The sequence below is a fragment of the Schistocerca cancellata genome, chromosome 4 (assembly GCF_023864275.1).
Source record: "Schistocerca cancellata isolate TAMUIC-IGC-003103 chromosome 4, iqSchCanc2.1, whole genome shotgun sequence".
Classification (NCBI taxonomy): Eukaryota; Metazoa; Arthropoda; class Insecta; order Orthoptera; family Acrididae; genus Schistocerca; species Schistocerca cancellata.
The window spans coordinates 683210945-683234448 of record NC_064629.1 but is presented as its reverse complement, the minus strand read 5'-3'; the positions used below and the strand labels follow the sequence as shown (position 1 = coordinate 683234448).

The window sequence follows — 23504 nt, the reverse complement described above, 5'->3', positions numbered from 1 at the left end:
CTCTCTAGCCTTCAAAGGTTCTTCTCAGTGGGAAGTTACGGGTGTCCCTCATTCTAGTAACAACTTCCCGCTCTGTTTTCATCTATGAGGTGAGGCAGTCCCCAAAAGGAAATCAGAGCAAACTGGATGCTGTACAGCCTGTTAGATGGTTCTGAACATAAGACAGCATCTAGGAACTGGTAGACACCACCACAAGTGTGATCGACCATGTCATTGATGTACCCATCCAAAAGTCCTCAGACCACCTTAGGAGTCATCCTGCATCTTGGTGGTGTGATGAATAACACTCTGCTATTTGCATTATTCTTATGGCTCTGCAGTGGTCTAAATAATAATCAACAGTGGAAACTCAACACATCCTTTCGGGTAACTACGGCCAAAGCACATTGCCTAATCAAGTATGGTGAGAAAAGTTCTTGGCAAGTATTTCTGGAAACAATTAACTGTTCCAGTCATTCTACACACGAAACCATCAGGAACATTTCTGGTAAACATAGTCAGTCGTGTAGCAGTGGTGCTGAAACAGAGATGTCTGAAGACAACACAAAGAAACATTGACCATAATATGGCAGAGCATTTTGCTATGTCTATTGCCACTGCCAACAAGAATCCAGCATTTCACCACTACTGTGTGAACATGAGTTGTGGGTTGGACTTCAGATCCAACAACTGAATCATATAACTACTCCTTTTCCATGTGGCAGCTAGATTCAACACTGTCCGAGGCTCATGATATTGTGCCTAGTAACAACCAAATACAGTACATCATGCTGCAACACTTGGTAATGGAATCAAAAGAAATTCTCCTAGAATGTTAAATTCTGTATGGCAGATAGGGCAATTCACCAAGTTGATGAAGGAGGAACTTTTGATACCGCTCATCAAACCAGGAAAGGACATAACATGCCTCAGTAGTTACAGAAGTGTAACCTTAATGAGCTGTGTAAGAAAGACCTTGGAGCAAATGGCTAACCATCATCTGGTCTTCACAGTAAAGACCAGGCAGCTACTTAGCTGCTCTCAAGTCAGGTTCTGAAAGTGTGGATCTGCTGTTGACAATCTGACTATGCTAGAGGTGAGTATACAATAGACTGTGTAGACAGCATTGTACATGGATATTTTTTGACATGAATTAGGGCTTACAACACTACTTAGAGGCTCATTATTCTAAGACAGAGCCATCAATGGGGCTTTCATGACTCACAGTCATTTAGTCTTTCGTAACAAAATATTTCTTAGATACCAAGTTGATGTTGTTCCACCTGATAATTTTGCGAAGGACAATAGTGTTCCCCATATGCAAGTGTTAAGTGTTAGAAGGTCCACAGTAAGGAGTCCTGCGCAACACACCTTATTTGTGGACAATTTGGCACTTTCTTGTTTCTTCTCAAACCCTGCAACATCAACTCAACAGTTGCAACTCACAATTAAGAATTTGGAGGAGTGGACCACAAAGACAAGTTTTAATTTTCTGCAGATATGTATGTATGCGTTGATTTTAATCATTCTCATTGTATATTTTTATTTACCCAACTTGCAAATGAGAGACACTTTTCTACATTTTAATGATGTGGGGAGGTTTCTGGGCCTCAAATTTGATGAAGAACTCTTGTGGTGACAACACCTAAAGAGCCTGAAAGCAAGGACCCTGAAAACACTGAATACCGTAAAGTATCTTAGCCACAGGTTTTGGGCAGTGGACAGAATGCATCTGCTCCAGTTTTACAAGGTTTTCGTGACATCCTGGATAAACTATGGATGCACAGTGTCTGGATCAGTGACACCATTTTCCATCAAGAGTATTGACATTACCCAACATGAGGGTATCAGGTTGGCTGTGTATGTTTACATGACCAGCCCCAAGCCCAGTCTCTGTGCTGAGGCTGGAGAACTGTCCACTTACTGTCTGGTGCTGCTTCCTCATGATGTGTCAGGTGTAAAGATCCTTGCTGTTCAACTTCAGCAAAATACTGTAAGTAAGCTTTGATAACTTTTGATCATAATAAAACCTGGTAAGATGAACTGTTCCTGCAAATAGCTAGCATAATTTGTAAATCAAATAGTAAGGAAATTGTGGCAAGAGGGAATTGAAATGCAAGCTAACTACCAATTTAATTAAATACAACTTGACTAAGGGGACTGTTATGCAAGTTGCAAATCTGAGCAACAATGCAGAGCAAATAGCATGTATCCACATTTCACCATTCTGATTCTACATTGGACATAAACCAGTGAAACAGGCAAGTTAATGTTGTGCCATGAACTCGAACAAAACAGGAACAGTGATCATAATTTATCTGCAGAATGATCCATTACAGACCGGGTAGCAAATGAAACACCGGTAGTTGCATTGACATTTATTGTGGGGGAATGTAATGTCTCATAGTTTTTTAACAGATGCAAGAAACAGGAAACATAAATTCATATGACAAAACATTCATTTAAAGAATTGTACCTCACAATTCTTAATCAGTGGTAAGTTATTGTACCAGTAGTAATGACAAACACATGCTCCAAATGTGCAAGAAAATGATGAGGTACAGAATCAGAAAAGGTACTCAATTACAAGGAACTGATCTGAGAAATGGCTTGTTACAGTAATATGCAGATAAGAAAGTGTACAAAAAGGATACTATTGCTTGGACAATACTGATTCAGCTTAAGCATCTCAATGATTTTGAGTTAAAAATATTTTGTACCATGGCAACATCCCTGGACTCTCCCATGATGAAATGCACATGGAAATTCAGACAAAGTGAACACCCTGAAATTGATCAGTGAACCCCATAATTTGTGCTAGAATGGTGTTGAGAGAGGAGAGACACTATTGAAACATTCTCTCAAGCCAATCTACTTCTAACTGGCTCCAAAACCACATGTATAAACAAAGAGAATATGGTAGCCTGAAATGGAATAATTTAATCAGAAATCTGTACAATATAACAAGCAAAACTCCTGTAGCATTTAGAGAGAAAGGAAAGACTTTGTGACAGCTGTTTCTATACCTGCAGTGCATCTGACTGCCCCACCACCCACATGGATCGTTCCACAAATGAAATATCTCATACATGATATAATCAGCTCCACAGTTATCATTCTTATTTTTATTTTGGTTTACTTTATATTTGATTGGTATGGAATAAATGAATAATAATAACAAATTCTTTGGAAACACAGCAGTTGTTACTTCATATTGTGGAATGAACAAAATCCATTTGTTGACATTAAATCATAATGCACTGAATTAAAATTAATCATATCTTATTAAAGAAAAATCAAAACCTTCCTGATAAATTTAAATTACAATTTGTTTCTTACAATTAATTTTTAATGATATAATTTGTATTACTAAGATAGGTAATAGGACCTAATACAGAATGTTTCGAAGGAAAAATATGAAAGCGTATGATCTGTTTCCATTTTTTCTGAGTTACAGCTATTTGAAACTGTCAAGAATAAGAACATTATGGGCTGCAGTAAATTAAAAGATCAACTTTTGTTTTATCATCAATTTCCCTTAGTTACTCCACATTTAAAACATGCCACATGGAGCTTAATCTTCATCTTTAGTGCTTAAATATGTGCTTGAGTAATTAAAACATGAACAAGCAAGATATTTCTTTCTGAAAATTTTCCCTGTAGACTTCAGTGTCAAGCAATCTCATAAACGTTTGTCTAATGAAGGAAGGTCTCTTGGTCACAGCAGTCATCCAGTAATGCTACTGCAACTCATCCAGTTTTCAGGCTATGTTTACTTAACACACTATTTTGGTGGCCATCATCAGTATGTAAGTGCTCAACCCCAATATAAGTATATTTCAGTCCTCATTAGCGAAGAAAATTAGCATCACTTCACTGTTTCCTTCTCTCCTGGTTTCTGATAACTATATCTCAGAAACTGTTGACATCAGAGTTATGTTTACTGGTGTTTTTCCCTTAGAATGATATGCACTCTTCTAAATTAATACATTGGCATGTCCTACTCAAACACCCTGTGGAGAGTACATTTACCACCATACTCTAGCGGAGTCCTAAATTTAACTAAGCTTTTTTACTTATGAGTAATTTACAGAATTATTCAAATACTTTAATTCATTACTTAGCAGTTCAAAAAGCTAATTCAATAATTAAATTTATTCTTTTATTTCCAGGTTTTGCCGCACGAGAGCTTTGTGTTAGAATAGAGCATGCAGAGCCTAAAATTATTATAGCTGCTAGCTGTGGAGTAGAACCCAACAAAGTAGTCAGGTATTTTAATATTTGGTATTAAACCCAAACCCACAATTAACATGTTACATGACAGAACAGTTGTATATAAACGTATGATCTTGTTACATGTGAATATTACAATAGAAATTTAACTTACAAAACTTTTAGTTAGAGAACAGTTGCAATTTTTCTAACCAATTTTAATTACAGATACAAAGAAGCCCTGAATGTGGCAATAGCAACTTCTAGCTGGAAACCACATCGTTGCATCATTTTCCAACGATATAATGTTGCCATAGCAGATCTGGATACTAAGTACGATATTTCATGGGATGATGCTCTTTTACTGGGTTCGCCTCACCCTTGTGTTCCAGTAGAGGCTAATGAACCACTGTATATACTATACACATCAGGGACAACAGGTGAGAGTAGAGATATCTTTTATTTTACCCTTTAACCTTAATTTCTGTGTCTTCTTTGTTCTTCAACAAAACATATTTATTGTGTGCGTTGTAACTTTGGAATTACAGTGAATATTTTGAAGGAAAATGGAATGATTAAAAACCCATGATAGAAGTAACATATTATGGGGGAAAAGATCATATGACAAGATTAAGTACCACCCTTCCTTAAAGTACACCTTCAACCAGATAGTTAAATATTTGTAAATCTGTCCATCTAACCGTTTAATTCTGTTGCTTTGTGTATGACATGTGAGAAAACTTGTGTTCCCCTTAATAAATTTATGCTATGGCTGTGCATTTGTGAAGCAACAGTGAGAAAATGTTTTAGAATGTCCTGTTCATAAGCATTTTTGTCTACTAATCTAAAAGTGTCAAGTTTGGCTGTAACTGCTGTTAAAATATTATATGAAATTTGTATGCTATTGTAACAAAATTTTCCTGTAGTATTTATCATCATTCTGTCAACCATATTTTTAAATTTTGCATGGAAAATTGCTGTTAATACTTAAAGTATTAGCAATTATCAACACCATAGAATTCTACTCCTCATTAAGAATTGGTCACAATGAAGTTCTCAGAAGGAGGCTCTATCAGAATCTGGAATGTCAGACTTTCAAGTCTTAAGCAGATATTTAAAAAATCTAAAAAGGGAATGAAGTTTAACTTAGTTGGCATTAGTGATTTAAAATAAAAAGAAGATAATCATTACTTGTCATTTGACTACTGATATAGGGTAATAAGTGCAGTGTCAGTGATTGATTTAGTGTATGTTTACATTGTTATGAATAAAAATAGATGGTAGCAAATTGAGCTACTAATAGTAAGAAAGGGAAAAAAGTAGTTTTCTCTGGATGTTTACAAAGCAAATGATTGCCACCAATGTATCGGTTTGCTCACCATCGAAAGCTTGATTGATGAAACTGAAGGGATGATAAAATGTGCACTACCTGTCAAAAAATTTAAGCACCCAGAAGGGGTGAAGGAAACAAAGTGAAACCTAATGGGTTGAAAGGTTATTTGATGTTATTTCAGTGATCACAAAACTGAATCAGATTTACACAGCATTTGGCAGTATGAGTCCATTTATCAGTGTGATATTGCACCACATCTGGCCTGGATGCATGCACTGATTTGGTTTGGAAGGGCATCATAAAGCCATTGTATCCTCTTCAGAAGCAAACTGACCCTCACTGCAGCATCAGTTCCCTAATAATGCAGTCATGCATGTGTGGGTTGCATTTGCATGTGTGTGTGTGTGTGTGTGTGTGTGTGTGTGTGTGTGTGTGTGTGTGTGTGTGTATGTTTGCTATATGGTGAGTGGCAACTCTCCTATTCATAATATTGTTACATTCCATCCTGGATTTTCCATTCTTAAATAGACATATTTGTCATTTAGTTTTGGTGGATTTGGATGTTGCAGTGATGAGTATTGCTACAACAATGTTCTGATCACTAATCCTTGTATCCATCAAGATGGTCCATATTTGCTCAGGATTATTTGTTGCTAAAAAGTCAAGTGTGTTTTCACAACCATTTACAATTTGAGTGGAGTCTTGCACTAATTGCTCAAAATAATTTTTGGAGAAGGCATTTTGTACAATTTCTTAAGATGTGGAGTGGGATATGCCACTGGATGCCAAGTGCAAACTCTGGTCTCTCAGTACTCCTGTGGCCTGTGTTGTGCATGGAAGGTGCTCTCTGCCTATACTGTGATTTTAGTTGGCTGATTGCTGGGTCCCAAGCTTTTCTGAGAGTGAACCCAGTGTCTCTGTTGATCAGCCCATCAGCCACTTATATCTCAATAGCCTCCACCAGAACACAGTCCAAAAATGACGAGATCTGTATTAGCAGTTCCATTTCGTCATGCTTTATGGAGTCCCCTGTAACGAAGAAATGTTCTAAAACTGTAGATGTTGTTGGTTACTCAAGTTTTGTGTGTTCCCTTGCATCTTTTTTCAATCATCCATACAGTCTCCCTGGTGTATGCCTTACTGCATTTACATAGAATATGATAAACACCTGGCTTTTGGAGCTCCAAGTCATCTTTCACCATACCTAATAGGGCACACCTTTTTGGAGGTGGATATTTAATGTTACATTGAGCCAGAATTCTGCTGAATTAGTTTGATACTTTGCCAGCATATGGCAGGTATACCATTGTCTTCTCCTGCTCATTATTTTCTATCTGCTGGGGTTGTACTTTCTGCCTGAAAGCATATCAGATCTATCTTTCATCATGCCCACTTTTCCTTGAAATCATTCTTGAGTGGTTAGGCTTCCCTGGTAGGGTTTTTTCATCTGACATTTTGTGGGTCCTGTGTGCCAGTGTACGTAGCACATCCTCCCACTATGAATGATGATGGCAACTGGCAGTGAGGAGATACAAATCAGTGTGGGTGGCTTTCCTGTAGACACTGTGTCCTATTGTGCCATCAGTTCTACACCTGACTGACATGTCCAAAATTGCGAGTTTGGCATTCTCTTACATCTCCATGGTAAATTTTTGATACTATGGTGCAGAGAGTTCAGATGTTGGATGAACACCTGATGTCTTTTACGCCCATGTGGCCGCACCACGAACATGTCATCAACATATCTGAAAAAGCATGTAGGCTTCTGTGCAGCTGTTTCCAAAGCTTTCTCTCTGAAGTCCTCTATAAACAAATTTGCCACAACCAGTGACAGAGGGCACCCCATGATGATGTCATCCATTTGCTCATAGCAGTCACCACTGTAGAGAAAGAATGTTGATCTGAGGACATATTTGCAGAGATTAATCATTGTTGGGTTGAATTTCTCCCTGATCGACTTGAGGAAATCGACAAGCGGCACTTAGGTGAAGAGAGATACCACATCAAATCTCACTATAAGGTCCTGGTCACAGGGCTTAATACTGCCATCAGATGTTTGGCCAGCTGGTACATTGGTATGTCTATATTGCTTACAAGAGCACATAGAGGAACGTCCCATTTGTGAGCCATAGAGCTTGCGGATGCAGTAGCTCATGGTTGAAGCTTCTTCAACAGGGATGGGTGCTGAAGCTCAATAGTCTCCTTCTTTGCTCTGTAGGTTGGATCTCCCTTCAATTTGTTCTATTCTGGATCCTCAGGTAGGTCATACATTTTGTGATTGTACTCTGACAGTGGAAGTAGCACGGTGGCATTTCCTTTGTCTGCAAGTGGAATGACTATTTCAGGACCATTCTGTTGTTCTCAAATGGCAGCTCTTTCTACTTTTGTGCTGTTCATCCTTGGTGAGATGGCTCTAGTGAGTATGACTTTCAGGCAGACAGTACAAGCCCAGCGGACAGAAAAATATGAGTGGAAGAAGACAATGGCATATTTGCTGCACACTGGGAAAGCATTCCACAACATCAGCAAAATCCTGGCTTGACATACATTGCTCAGCCCAAACATTATGACCACCTACCTAATGGCTGGTATGTCCACCTTTTTTGCAGATAATGGTGGAGGCTCATCATGGCATGGAAGCAGTGACACCTTGGTAGGTCACTGGAAGGAGTTGGCACCCACAATACCTACAGATGTCAGGGAACTGTTCCCCTGAAACATTACAGATTCATGCCCTCCCATTGGCATGATGAAGAAAGTACTGGGATTCATCAGATCATGCAACTCTTTGCCATTGTGCCAAAGTCCAGTGCCAATAGCCACTCACCCATTACAGTCATAATTGCTGATGTTGTTGTGTTAACACTGGTGCATGCATGGGCCATCAGCTGCGGAAGGCCATTGTTTGGAGTGGTCAGTGCCTTGTGTGTTCAGACACACTTGTACTCTGCCCACCATTAAAGTCTAATGTTAGTTCCACCACAATTCACCTCCTGTCCTGTTTTTCCAGTCTGCCTGGCCTGCAACATCCGACATCTGTAATGAGGAGTGGCCGCCCAACCCCACGACATCTGAATGTAGTTTCACCTTGGTTTCACCATTTGTTGGACACTAACCACAGCACTTCTTGAACACCTGATGAGTCATGCAGTTTCCAAAATGCTCATGCCGAGCCTTCAGGTCATCACAATCTGCCCCCAGTCAAACTCATACAGATCACACACCTTCCCTATGGACAGCACACTCACTGATACTACATGCACTGCACTTGTGTCTGACTAGCAGTCATTCCTCACCAGGTGGCACTGCTGTAGCCTGGATGGGTTTATATTGATAGTAGGTTGGTAGTCATAATGTTCTGGCTGATCAGTATAACATTAAATGTGTTTTCTGTCCACCTCCAAAAACATGTGCCCTGTTAGGTATGGTGAAGATGACTTGGAGCTCCATAAACTAGGTGTTTACTTTATTCCATGTAAATGCCATAAGCCATATGTTGGGGAGACTGTACAGACAATCAAAGAAAGATGCAAGAAACATAGAAGGCAAACTGAACTTAAGCACGCAACAAAATCTGCAGGTGCAGAACATTGTGTGGCTACAGAGGACTCCATGAAGCATGAAGAAACAGAACTGTTAATACAGACCTCATCATTTTGGGACTGCTCTGAAGGAGGCTAGGGAAATATGACTGGATGATGGGCTGATTAACAGAAACACTGGGTTCACCCTCAGCAAAGCTTGGTATCCAGCACTCAACCAACTAAAGTCGCGGCATAGACCTAGAGTGACTTCTATCCCCAATGCAGGTCACACAAATACTGAGGGACTAGAGTTCATACCCAGCATCTGGTGACATCATGCAACCTACCACTCCACCCATTGTAGCATGTGACCAGCAGTGGAGAAAGCACTAGAGGGGGTGGGGGTTCATAAATGTATAAAGGAGGCGGGATTTAGAAAAGTCGCTCATTCTTCAGGTATCACCTGAAGGTGACAGCAAGGTACACTGTCAAAGTATCATGTTACAAAAACCACTGCACCCGGCTGGACACCCATCAACATACAAACAGTTGACTTTCCAGGAAAACCTGAGATCACACAACTGCAATACTGATTGTTGCTATGTCTACTTTTGTCCTGTGTTCATCTTGCACTCTTTGAGACTGAAGCCCCTTCTGCACTTTCATCAGAGCTATCCAGTCCATTCCACGCAGCCCCCACTACTCATGTAGCACCTTCTGCATGTAGTGGACACCGACATATTAACCAGAACCCAAAACCCTACCACCCTATGGTGCAAATCGAGAAATCTGCAACCTGCATGATCACAGAACCATCTGAGCCTTTGATTCAGACCCTCCACTCCACTCTGTACCAAAGCTTGACAATCAATCCTATTGATGATGCTACAGATGATGAACTCTGTCTTCATCTTGTAAGCAAGACTGGCCATCCTTGCCACTTCAGCTAGCTGCCCAAAACCAGAGAGAATCTTTCCTGATCCAAAGCAACACTCATATTTAGTACCAACATGAGCCACCATCTGCAGTTGGCTGCACACTGTGTTCTTCATGACATCCAAAAGCACTCATTCCACATCTGGAATGACTCCTCCCAGGATGCACACAGAGTGCACAGTGGATGTCTCCCAACCTTCTCAGTCGTACCCCAATAGGCTTCATTATGAACCTGACATTGGAGCAGTCACCACTGAAGAGAAAGAATGTTGATCTGAGGACATATTTGCAGAGATTAATCATTGTTGGGTTGAATTTCTCCCTGATCGACTTGAGGAAATCGACAAGCGGCACTTAGGTGAAGAGAGATACCACATCAAATCTCACTATAAGGTCCTGGTCACAGGGCTTAATACTGCCATCAGATGTTTGGCCGGCTGGTACATTGGTATGTCTATATTGCTTACAAGAGCACATAGAGGAACGTCCCATTTGTGAGCCATAGAGCTTGCTGATGCAGTAGCTCATGGTTGAAGCTTCTTCAACAGGGACGGGTGCTGAAGCTCAATAGTCTCCTTCTTTGCTCTGTAGGTTGGATCTCCCTTCAATTTGTTCTATTCTGGATCCTCAAGTAGGTCATACATTTTGTGATTGTACTCTGACAGTGGAAGTAGCACGGTGGCATTTCCTTTGTCTGCAAGTGGAATGACTATTTCAGGACCATTATGTTGTTCTCAAATGGCAGCTCTTTCTACTTTTGTGCTGTTCATCCTTGGTGAGATGGCTCTAGTGAGTATGACTTTCAGGCAGACAGTACAAGCCCAGCGGACAGAAAAATATGAGTGGAAGAAGACAATGGCATATTTGCTGCACACTGGGAAAGCATTCCACAACATCAGCAAAATCCTGGCTTGACGTACATTGCTCAGCCCAAACATTATGACCACCTACCTAATGGTAGGTGAACCCTCTGTGAATTCCCATGTCTTGTGGGCTGAGAGGCTCCCTCTGGAACAGTGCAAGTGACTGCATCCACCTCACGATGTTTGTCAGCCACAGATAGCACCCAAAACCTGTTCATGAATGTGTTACTCATGACTGTTCCAAGTTTCTGTCCCTATTTGTTTCAGATTTTGTGATTTCCCATATCTTTCTGTTGTATTGTTTGATCAGTTAATTTTGTACATAATGCATGTGTTTGGCCTTCCTAATTACACAGTTTTAGTTTATACAACATCTCTTACACCATATTTCCACTGCTTTGTATGTACTGGCCCTCAGTCCTAGACAAAGTTTGCTTTTTATGGCACACTATACTGTAATCCCTGCTGTTCCCCAAACTTCATGCTTGCTTACATTTGATTTGATTTTCATTTGTCTTTGGGGGGAAGCTGGCTTCAAAATATTTGAGAAATAGGTTTAGAAATGAATAAAATTTCTTGTCCATTGTATCTTCTTGATAGACTTATGTACTGGATGAGGAATGTGAAAATTATTTTACAAATAAAATACACAATATAAGTCAAACTTAGGTTACTTGTTGCCCATTTTCATGACTTGCTTTTATATCAGTCTTATTCGACATTTAAATATTTTAATTGGGACTACTCATAAATTATTATATATAGTAGAAAGATCTGTCAAACAAACATGATTTAAACTGTTTTTTAACTGTTTTCTTTGTTTATTGAGTCTGTCAATTTACAAGGGAGGCTCTGAAATATTTTCATAGCAACACACCTCATTTCCTTATTTACAAGAATAAAGCTAAAGGGTTTATTATGCATGTAATTTTTGTTCCTGGTCTCATATTTATAAATACTATGATTATTTTCAAATTGTGAACAGGGTTTAGCAATTAAGTCTATAAGAGCTGTTAGTATGTCTGATATTTTAACATTAAGTACAAGGGTGTACTCCAGCTGTAGTCCTTAATAATGTACCTTCACTCACTACATGCAGGATTTCAGGGCTCTTACATGCATATAGTTCACAGGCCTGCTTATAGAGGCCACATGGATTGGCCCCCCTGGCATGCTCTGGTGATCTGCCAACGAAACAGTCTTATTTAAGTGATTGTAAATGAGTTCTCAGCCTATTCTGTAACTTGTACTACTGTTGTCCAGTCAATGTGTTCTGTGCTACATACAACCTCAACTTCACTGTTGAATTGAATTGAATTTTAGTTGATCCTGTAGGATTACATGGTGTACAGTGAGCGTACATGTAATGTAGGACATGTCGGAAATACAGAAACCTACATTATCACATATTCCCTAACTATTCTAACATCATTGTATCTTATATGTTTCTCTACATTCCATTAATGGCATTTGTTCTTGCTATAGCACTTAAAGTATATTTCTGTAGAAGAATATGATATGTCTTAATGAAAAATTTTCCCAGAATACCATTCCATAGAACTCTCTGGTGTTTTCAGTGTCAAAATCTATCAGGAACACAGAAGTTATTAGTGAACTTAAATGTTTAAGAAAAATATGATTTCTGTTTCAAATTTGTATTAATATGCAACTCAAAGTATATTCATTAACCATTTTTTCGTACTTTGCTTCAGTCATGTTCTGTGGTTATTTATTATAGTTTATCTAATCTCACATAGAATTGAATGTACTGTGTTTGATGAAGAGACTTATTTATTTGTTCCTCCATTAAAGCCATAAACTTTCACAAACATATTCCTTAGCTGTATTGCAGGAAAGCCACTGATTAGGCTAGTGCAGTGGTTATCACACTGGACTTGCATTCAGGGTGACAGTTCAAATCCTTGTATGCCTATTTTGATTTAGGTTTTCCATTTTCATAAACTGCACAAGATGAACACAGGATGGCTCCTTTGAAAGAACATGGCTGACTTACTTCCAAATCCTTGTGTTCCATTTCTGGTGATCTCATTCTCAGTGGGGTGATAAACATTACTTTACCCTCCTTTTATATAAAAAAAATCCAGTAGGCAAAAATTTGTCATTGAAATATTTCAGTTTAATGTGGATTAAATGGTAAATGAGATGATCATTTATTTTATTTATTTATAGTATACATCTTCCATAGATCTGTGTTTGATAGTAATTTGCTTGGATAAGGAACAAACTTCATACATCCAGAATAAATAGTAATACACAGACTATAAATAAAAATTAGTACAATAAAAATAACTTTGCAGTGAAATAATGTGCTTAACAAAAACAGTGTTAGGCAGTATTTTTTCTTTACCACCTTAAATTAAAATGCATATTGTCACAGACAACTAACTGGAATTTCGAAGGCTATGAGGAACATGAGAGCATCATATTAAATGTCCAGTTTCCTGCAAAACAATTCTTCCATAATGTAAAGTGTAGTGTCAAGTTAGTTCTTCTTCAAGTTAGCTTAAAAAAATACATGCTATTCCATCATCTTTTGAGCATCCATCTGGGACAGCAATATTTCATCTCCTGGTATTTTTACTGTCAGTACTTCAAGAATCACAAAGTGGGAGGTCTGCATTGATTTGACCCAGTAATAATCTTATTTAGGACTGGAGTGAAAATTTTATCACCAGCATACTTTACCTCATACTGTACAAATACCAAATTCTTGTGCTATGAGTCGAGGCTGTCTTTTCTTCTAATGCTCATGGAGAGTACATCTACTGAGGTGTTGTACTCATGATAGCAAGTTGTTTGAAGGTTTGAAGGGAGGGACCCCACACGTGATAAAAACTGCTCTTTTCTGCACTGTGATGAGTTTTCTTTTTTACACTGGCCTGTTACACCAGAATAGTAGTCCATAATACATTACTGAATAAAAATTGCTAAGGAACACTGAATTTCAGATACTTCAGTCACCAAATTAAGAGCTCACACTTAAAGCAAATATGCTGATGACAGTCACTTTAGTGTCTGGAGAACATAATGTTCCCAGCTTAGCTATCAGCATAAACACCAAGAAATTTTAAAGAGTTCCATAGCTTTATTACCTGGTCAATAACCTCAATAACTTGGTCAATAACCTGAGCTCCTGTGGTTTGTGTGGAAGTAAATCAAACTATTCTTTCTTAAATTAATTGAAAAGGAGTTCCTTAGAGCTATATGCGTACACACATACACACTTGTATGACTCCATTTTTCTGGCTGATTATATTTTGCCAGCAGTGTAGCTTGAAAGCACAGATTTTTGGGTTCTAAGTAGTTCAAAGTTGGTCTCTTGTATTAATAAAACATTGCAATGAGACTTCTAAGGTTATTTTGAAAAGTGGTTGTAAAAATAGCTGATTGTGTAGCTAGTGGTTGAATATTTGGTCACTGACATGTGATCATCATTACCAAGGATACACAGGATTGTGATTTGTATTTCTTGTTTGGTGTTTTTCAGTTTCTGTGGAAAGTACTTCAGTGTATCCTTGTTTTGTGATAAAACAGATAAAATAAAATTGAGCATAGAAAGTTGTCTATTCTGCATTGTGTAGGTAGACTGTTTATCATCATTTGCTCCAGTGGATACCCCAAACCTCAGGGAAATTAACACACATTACAATAAGTCCATAATAGACTGTGTTCATGAAGTGAATGAAGCACTAACAGGAGTGGGGTGTACTTGTAGTGAAGTCAGCATAGAAATGCAACAGTTGCAAATCAGTAACCACTTGAACTGGAAAACAAACTGAGTCAACTTGATTGTGCAATGACATGATACAAACAGCTACAAAGTACAGGAAGCAGTGAGCTGCACTGTGAACCCAGGCCACAGGCCAGCTGCAAACAGTCACCAATGGATAGTGCCAGCCACCCCTCTCACCCTTAATACTTCTGACACGTCCATGCCTGTGTTGAGTTGGGAATCCGAATCACTTCATATACAACATTCCTCTCCCCATTAATCAACACATAGGACCAGAGTTGGCCCAATCTATGCTGACTGTGTCAATGATGGAGAGTGGACAAAACCAAAATCCTAATGGCTCGAGCAGCTCGTCCTCCATGGCCAGAGTGGGAGGTCTGCATTGATTTGACTCAGTAACACCTTTGTTTGGACCTTGGAGAAATGACTGTCACTTGTGACAGGGGTGGCACCAGTTGGTTGGGGCAGGAGCTGTGCATGTTGCAATTGGAGGAAGGGGATCCAGCTCCATAGGTTCCTATCACTTGTCAGTATCTACTTCCCATTGATGCCTTGCACCAGAGTGGAGGGTGGAGGGGGAAAGAGCAGACCCAGTGGCTGATACAGTTTTGGGATGAGTCCAGTGCCTAAGGAGGATATGGGGGTGGTACATTACACTGTAGCTGGAGTTGATTGTGGCGACAGATCAGCTGCTCCCGGTCGGCTGCCACTCTGAACATCTGTCACCCCCTATTGCAATCATGACAGCCTGGGACCACCTGGAAGTTTGGCTGAACGTGCAGACCCACATGTGAGAGCTGGCCTGATAATATGGTGGGGTGCAGGAGTGAGGAGCCCGCAGGAGGTCAAACAGGGTACGTGGTCAGCCCCCATGCAAAATCTTGGCTGGGCTATGTCCATTGACAGGGGTGGACTGCTACATGACCAGGAACCTGTTGAGTTCATCCCTTGATTTCGCTAACATCAAGATTTTTTTTCACCTGTGACCTGAACATCCAAAAAACCACTTGGCTTCTGAGTTAGGTGCTAGGTTAAATGGGGCCATGGTCATGTGCTTCATACCATTACATCTCCAAAGATTCTGAAATGCTGAGGTCATAAATTGTGAGCAATTGCCAGAAACCGATATAGCTGGGACCCCTTCAGTAGCTAAGATAGTAGATAAGACCCGGACATTGGCCGTCGAGGATGTTGTAGACATCCGTACTACATGTGGGAAATTTGAAAGGGGGTCAATGATGAGCAGTCACACTGCTCCTGGGAAAAGGGGTGGCAAAATCTGTATGTACTCTTTGCTATGAGTGGTCAGGGCAGAGCCGTGAGTTAAAACCCTGTGCTGGGGCCAATTGGTTTTGCGCCAAGGCGTAGTAGTTGCGGATGGTATATTCAATGGTGGTATCTATTTCCAGCCAATATACATGATGCATTGCCATTGCTTTCTTTCAGCACATTCCCCAGCGGGCAGTGTGGAGCAGTAGGGATGGAGGGTGGGACGGAAAATCACCTAACATGCTACCTCATCCATGGCTAACAAAATGACTCCATCCATAACATTAAGTCTCTATGTGAGGAAAAAACAAGTGCACCACTCTGGGACTGCATCTTTAGACAAATGTTTAGGCCAGCCCCACTGCACCACAGACGCCTTGCAAAGGAGCGGGTCCTGGCTTGTTTCTGCTGCTACATTGGGAAACTCATCAAGGGTGTACTGCTGTTCGTGTCCAAGGCAAAACACAGTGTTTCATGTCTCTCAAAATCCACATCAGGGCAAATGAGACAGGAACCAGAAGTAGGGTGGTGTGTGGTAATTCTGTAGTAAATGTCATAATTCTAGTTACTAAGAAACAATGCCCACCACTGCAGGTGCAACACTGTTTTGTCCAGAAGTTTTGCAGGGGGGCCAAAAAATGGTCCATTATCAGGTAGAGGTAGACATGGAACTTCCAGAAGCAAGGGCTTGTGGTCCATTATCAGGTAGAGGTAGACATGGAACTTCCAGAAACACTAAATGATGGCCAACACCTCTCTTCTATCTGCTAAAAATTTCACTGTGCTGAGTTCAATTTCTTAGATGCTAATGCAATAATAAGTTGTTCCATACTGTCAGGAAATTTGTGTGACAGGACAGCACCAACACCACAGTCAAATGCACCTGTGGCTAGTGTTAACTGTTCACAAGGTTGGAACATTGCCAGACATAGAGCTGACCCAGGACACATTTTAAGTTGCACAAATGCCCATTGACATGTCTCTGACCACACAAACGGAACACCCTTTTTACATAACTGATTAAGCAGGTGGAAAATATGAGCAACATTTGGAATGAACTTTGCATAATTATTGACTCTGTCCAGAGGAAGATTGCACTCCTTAAGATTCTTAGGCACTGATAAATTAATAATGGTGGTCATGTGGTATTGTGTTGGCATAAGCCTGTCTTTAAGTAAGATGTGGCCCAAATACTTGCCTTTTGGCTGGAAGAAACTGCACTTGGTGAAATTACAACATAGGCCATTGGCTTGCAACTGATCAAACAACAGTCAGAAACTACAAGTGCTGCTCCCACGTGGCCCCCATAACTAACAAATCATACAAATAATGGACACAACTAGGGATAGCCTGGATGAGCTGTTCTAGATACCTCTAAAAAATTGTGGGAGCCCTAGAGAGCCCAGAGGAGACCAGAGAGCAATATGTAATATCTGTACATGTCAAATGATTTATTGATCACAAGAAATTGTTTTGTGGGATCATCAACAGGTGACTGAAAACAAGTGTAAGCAAGATCAACTTTTGAAAAATACTGACCTCCAGCCAATTTAGCTAACAGTTCCTCATACCTAGTGCTTGAGTAAAAATCACCATTTGTTTGTCATGAATGAGAGACTTACAATCACCACAGATCCAAAGCAACCAATACGCTTTTCTACAATAACCATAGGTACCACCCATTGGCTAGAAAAGACAGGGGAAGTAACACCCAGATTCTGCAGTCTGTTTAGTTCTGCCATAATTTGTTCATGCATGGTGAATGGTATTGGATAGGCTCTACAGAACTTAGGTACTGCCAAATGGTTCACTGAGATGTGTGCCTGAAAATTCTTAGCACAACCTAAGGAAGGTCAACCATCTGTTTGAAATTTTCATACAACACATCTGTTTTCATGAATGGAATTGCATTAGAAATTAGATTTAACTGTCCTGAATTTGGAAATTGAAAAGCAAGAAAGCATCAAGACCAAAAATGTTAGTAGTTGACCAAGAATTAACTACAAGCAACATTAATTGTTGAGCTACATTTGTGTACTTAGCTTGCACCATGATTTGAACCTGCAGCAGGAGTGACTGGCCATTGTATGTCTTGCGCAACAGTGCACACAGTGGTGGGGAGCCAATGCACCCATTAATTAGGAACACAGCCACACCACTGTCCAACTGGAATTTCACCATCATCCTGCCGACATCCAGGTGCAGTATGATATGCTGCATCCAATCTGCTGTTGTCCCTGGCAGTAGCAGCATAGTGTGCAGCATGCTAATGGTTGAAGTTGATGTCTACTGGCTGAGGCAGGCACTTGCAAAGTGTCCTGGCTTGTGGCAAGCAAAGCAGATGATGTCACAGTACAGACAGTGCTGCTGGTGATGATGAGGGTTGCACACTGGACAGGATTTGATGGCACAACTTGTGCTATGGGCCACTGCTCGCTATGGGACACATCAACCAATGCAGAGGCTGGGGAAACACTAACTACCGGCGAATTCCATGGCACCAGACTGAGTTCATGAAGTGAACGAAGCCCTAACAAGTCTGGGACATATCTAAGTTGGTGTAGAAATACAACAAATCCAAATCAGTAACTACTCAATACAGGAAAATAAACTGAGTCAACTTGTCTTTGCAATAGCATGATACAGACAGATACAAAGTACAGCAAGCAATGAGCCATGTCACAAGCCTGAGCCATGGGCTCAGTGGCAGTCACCACTGGGTGACACCATGTCCAAATAATTGACACTATGTGCGCATCTTGGTGGTGGCTCCCGATACATTGGTGGCCCGCGGCAACTGCTCATAGCCTTAGTACCACTGACATATCCATGTCTGTTTTAGGTGGGGAATCTGAAGAAAATAGAGTGAAAAGCTGGATAATATCAGAACATGAAAGTATCTTGGGCCAGAAGACAGACTATATTCTAAATTAGCATTACTAACTATACTGTAAAATCTTACACTCCAAAATTTAAAACAATTATACATTGCATCAAAAATCATCAAACACTTCAAAACAATGCAAAAACATCTAAATTATTACTATTAAACATAAAGAATAATAATAAAATCAGTGAAACACATTATATTCACTTCCCAGACAGTATCTGTGGCACAAATATTGATCAGTTGAAATCATTGACCAAATTGAGGACACACTCCAAAAAAATCACAGAAATTGTAGGAGCCAAATGCACACTTGCTGCGGCAGAAACTGTATTAACCATCAACCTCAAACTTACAACCATTAGAGAAACTACAACACTAATGTCACTGTTAATAAGTTTTGGATCTTCTGACTATAAGGGTCTTTCTAGCAGATTATTTAAATCTTGTGTCGACATCATTAGATCCACATAACAATAACTATGTAAATGGCCAATAGCTGAAGGTGCATTTCTAAAACACTGAAATAACAAAAATGACGCTAAACATATAACCTTAAAGAGATGATCCCATTTGCTCTGTTCTCTGTTCTTCAAAAGTTTGGGAAAAGTAATGTATGAAGGAGTACTGACCCACTTATTTCAAAATAATTTATTTGCAGGCTCTAATCCTAACTTTCGTGGAGTGTTATCTATAAAGCAGTCCATATTTGGGGTCATAAATTACAGAGATAAACAAGAAAAAATATCCTTACGGTATTTTGTTTTACCTCATGAAGGCCTCTAATTGTTTGGCTAAAATATCCTTGAAGGGAAACTGAAATGTTGAAATGTTGTAGCAACTGTGGTACCCCTCTGCTTCTATGGATGGTGTCTTATCTTCATAACAGAGTAGCTACAGAGATGTATATTAGTAAATTACACAACTAAAGTAACAGTAAATCCGTAGCTATAACAATAATTATAGTTATTCTCATAATATCACATTTTAAAATAAATAATTTAATAACACTGAAGACTAAGCAGTCAAAATTCTTACCATCCCACTCCAGCACATTTCTTCTTCAATAGTGTCTACTGGTAAAAATCACTTTTAGCTAATCTGTGATATACAGCAATACAATGCTGCATACACAAAAATTTCTTGTCTACATTGCAGCCTTGATTTGTGAGGTTTGGTGTACTACATTCTTATTTCTTTAGCAGTCTGCATACACAAATAGAGCAAAAATTTAGAAGTCCCTTAAAATCCAATAAAAAATTAAAGATCTAGCTTAGAAGCCACTCCTCGGATAATTTAATTTATTGTTGGGTTGAGAGAGAAACAGTAGTCCTTTTTGTGACAGGGTATATTCTCCCAAGTGTATAAGGTTTCTATTTAAAAGTTTTGGACAAAAATAAATCTAAACATGTTATAGTTGATGGACATTAATTGTCAATACAATTTTTGTAAGTAGTGTGTGACTGTCATTTATCTTTATTAGTGTGTACCTTGATTGGTTCCTGATTATTGAACCATAGCATTCCCTTCTGTTACTTGTTTTAACAATTTTATAATAAATCTATAAAACAATGAAAAGCAGTTTTCCATAAACACAGCATGTTATTGTATTTTGACACACATAACAGGATTAAGTACATCTCTTGATTGAAACATTGTCTCAAATAACAACAATATAAACTGATTGTTTATTGATTTTTGCTGGAGGCTTTAGACATAACATAATATCCCTACAAATGGAAATATCTGACTCAAAGTAAATGTACAGTACATGCTGGGTACATACATCTCTATAACTCACTCTGCTGCCATGCTTGTCCATTGCTATTGGAACTGTTGAATACCTAGGTTATTGTAATCAAGTCCCTTTACTTTATTTTATTTTATTTCATCCATATTTTGCAGTTGTGAACAAGACTGTATTCAATACACAGAAATTAAAATTAATAAGGCCTTCAATCACTTTTTTAAATCACATGATGGCATTATGGACCCTGCAGATCTACCATCAGTTACAAATCGTCATAATATGTAATTTACTTCTGCTCTCGAGTGAGGTGATGTGAAATGTATGTTGCTGTTATGAGAAGGCTGGAGGCTAGATTCAGTACTTCATTAATCAAATAGCAGAAAATATGATGAGAAACAGTGGAAAACCTTCCCAAAAATTAAGTATTACACTGTTTTACACCATTTATCATCATATTTTCTGTCGTTTGATTCATGTAATACAAAACCTAGCATCTAACATTCTCACAACAGGAACATACATTTTGCATCACCTCACTTGAGAGCAGAAGTAAATAATGTATTAAGATCATTTTCATCTGATGATGGACCCACAGGGTTCAAAATGCATTGTGTGATTCAATAAAACATGAAAAAATTGTGACTGGAGGCATTATTATTCAAACTTCTGATTATTTAAATTCTATTTCTTTAATATATAAGTGTTTGTGTGTTGGTAGTCCCCATAAGAAATCATGCTGCAATGTAAAATAGAGTATTCTTGTCTTCTTTGTGAAATTCGATGTAAATGACATGTCTGTACATACTAGTCTCAATAAAAAGCATTTTATAACCTACATTATGCAGCTTATTTTACTCTAATTCAAAGATAAATCATCTAACAAAAATGAACATGTTATGTGTTTGACCAGTCTGTCATTTTCTAAAGATGTGAACATCTTGGACACCACAAACTTAAGTTTGAATCCTGGATTGATGCAGAGTTGCTCCAAGTCTTGAAATCATTCCAATGAAAAATGACAACATCTGTTGGAAAAGATATCAAAATGGAAAGAAAATCAAACAATGATGGAAAAAACTTCTACTTACCTAAATGTGGTAAGTATAAGTTCTTTCTATCATTATTTGATTGTAGTGAAAACCAGGATAGATTTTAATAAACTGCTAAACCAGTTTCCATAAGTTGTACTTCAGTCATGTGAGATGGTACATCTTTTTCTGATAATGATGTCAAGCAAAGTACATACAATAAAAGTTCATAAAACACCATACAATCACTATCTGAGTTTAAGCAAAACTTCATCCATTACTTCCTCACAAATTACAAGTGAGACATTTGTTCTCCAGCTGATGACTTACTACATTTATTTATTTGTATCAAGTTTTTGTAAAGTATGAAGACTGTGGCAGGCATATCATTAATCAGTACTTCTTCATGCATTTAGAAAATATTCCTATTCTCTGTCTGTGAGTGCACTGTTGAAAGTGGAGATATGTGGCCATTAGTTATACGTACCAGATGGTTATGATTAAAATTATAGTACAGCTATTCACAGAGGTTCAGTGTGCACTGTAATTGTCATATGGCGCCAAAACATGGTACATACTCTAATGCATTAATCCAGAACCAGTTTACACTGGAAAAAAAAATTAGTTCCAGTTTTGGCAGCTAGATGAAAATCTGATGCTGTGAGTGCAAGAAAGACACATAGAAATATTTCCATATGTAATGAATTAGGAATGTGACATGGGCAGAAATGGTCATACAAATGAGAAAAGCAAAAATTATTTTTGCTGCTTCGTATTATTAAGTGTACCGTGGACCATGAGATGGACAATTCTTGTGGCACTACAAGAGCACTAACACTACCCAGGGCATGTCAGCAACAACAATTTTTCAATAGTTCCCAATGGGATAAGATAACTTCCCCTTACAGGTGCCACACCAAGCTCACCTGTGTTGCCAAATTTAATTATCATCTTCTTTAAATGATTTATTGACATCAGGCCTCTCCTCAGACCTTCCAGTTGGCTATACTTTCTCAATGCGACACTGTTATTGCTGTCATTCACATAAAACAGTTTCACTAAAAGTGCACGGTCTCTCTTCTTGATAACCATTCTGTTCACTCACATTATGGTTTGTCAAATGGCAGTCTGGATGTCATACCATCATACAAACAGTGTGCAGTGCCGGATTTGCACCTGATGGCCATGATCAGCATTAATTTTTTTCCAATGTAAATTGGTTCCCCAGTGACACATTATTATATCTACCAAGTTTCATTGCCCACAATGGACCTTCATGAACAGCTGCACTGTAATTATAACCACCTGGTATATTGTTTTTGTGGGCCTGCAATGTGTTCTCTTGTTTCTCAGTCGTCTGCCTGTATTAATGTAGAACAGAGATGAGAAAATAGATCCACCATTGTCTGGTTAATGAACCACTATTTCATTCTTTAAAAATAACAGTGACAGCATTCCTTGCAATTCATAAATTGAATAGGAAGCCATTGCCTTGATGCATTAATGGCTAACTTAATAAGAGTTGAAACTTTCTGGCAAATTAAAACTGTGTGCCAGACCGAGACTCGAACTCGGGACCTTTGCCTTTCGCGGGCAAGTGCTCTACCATATGCTGAGCTACCCAAGCACGACTCACACCCCATCCTCACAGCCCTTCTTCTGCCAGTACCTCATCTGCTACCATCCAAACTTTACAGAAGCACTCCTGAAAGAAAGGATATTCGTGGCTTAGCCACAGCATAGGGGATGTTCCCAGAATGAGATTTTCACTCTGCAGCGGAATGTGCAATGATATTAAACATTCTGGCAGATTAAAACTGTGTGCTGGACCAAGACTCGAACTCGGGACCTTTGCCTTTCGAGGGCAAGTGCTCTACCACCTGAGCTACTCAAGCATGACTCACGCCCTGTCCTCACACCCCCACTTCTGCCAGAGCACTTGCCTGCGAAAGGCAAAGGTCCTGAGTTC

General features: G+C 39.1%; 1 protein-coding gene across 2 annotated transcripts in view; it reads left to right on the top strand.

Moving 5' to 3' along the window:
* LOC126184836 (acyl-CoA synthetase short-chain family member 3, mitochondrial) overlaps nucleotides 1-23504 on the top strand; it is a 518174-nt gene that overhangs the window by 351020 nt on the left and 143650 nt on the right. For both annotated transcript variants that reach the window (XM_049927427.1, XM_049927426.1), the window contains exons 5-6: nucleotides 4152-4248; nucleotides 4420-4631. In XM_049927427.1, coding sequence (XP_049783384.1) covers nucleotides 4152-4248; nucleotides 4420-4631 — 309 coding nt within the window. The remainder of the gene's footprint in view (nucleotides 1-4151; nucleotides 4249-4419; nucleotides 4632-23504) is intronic.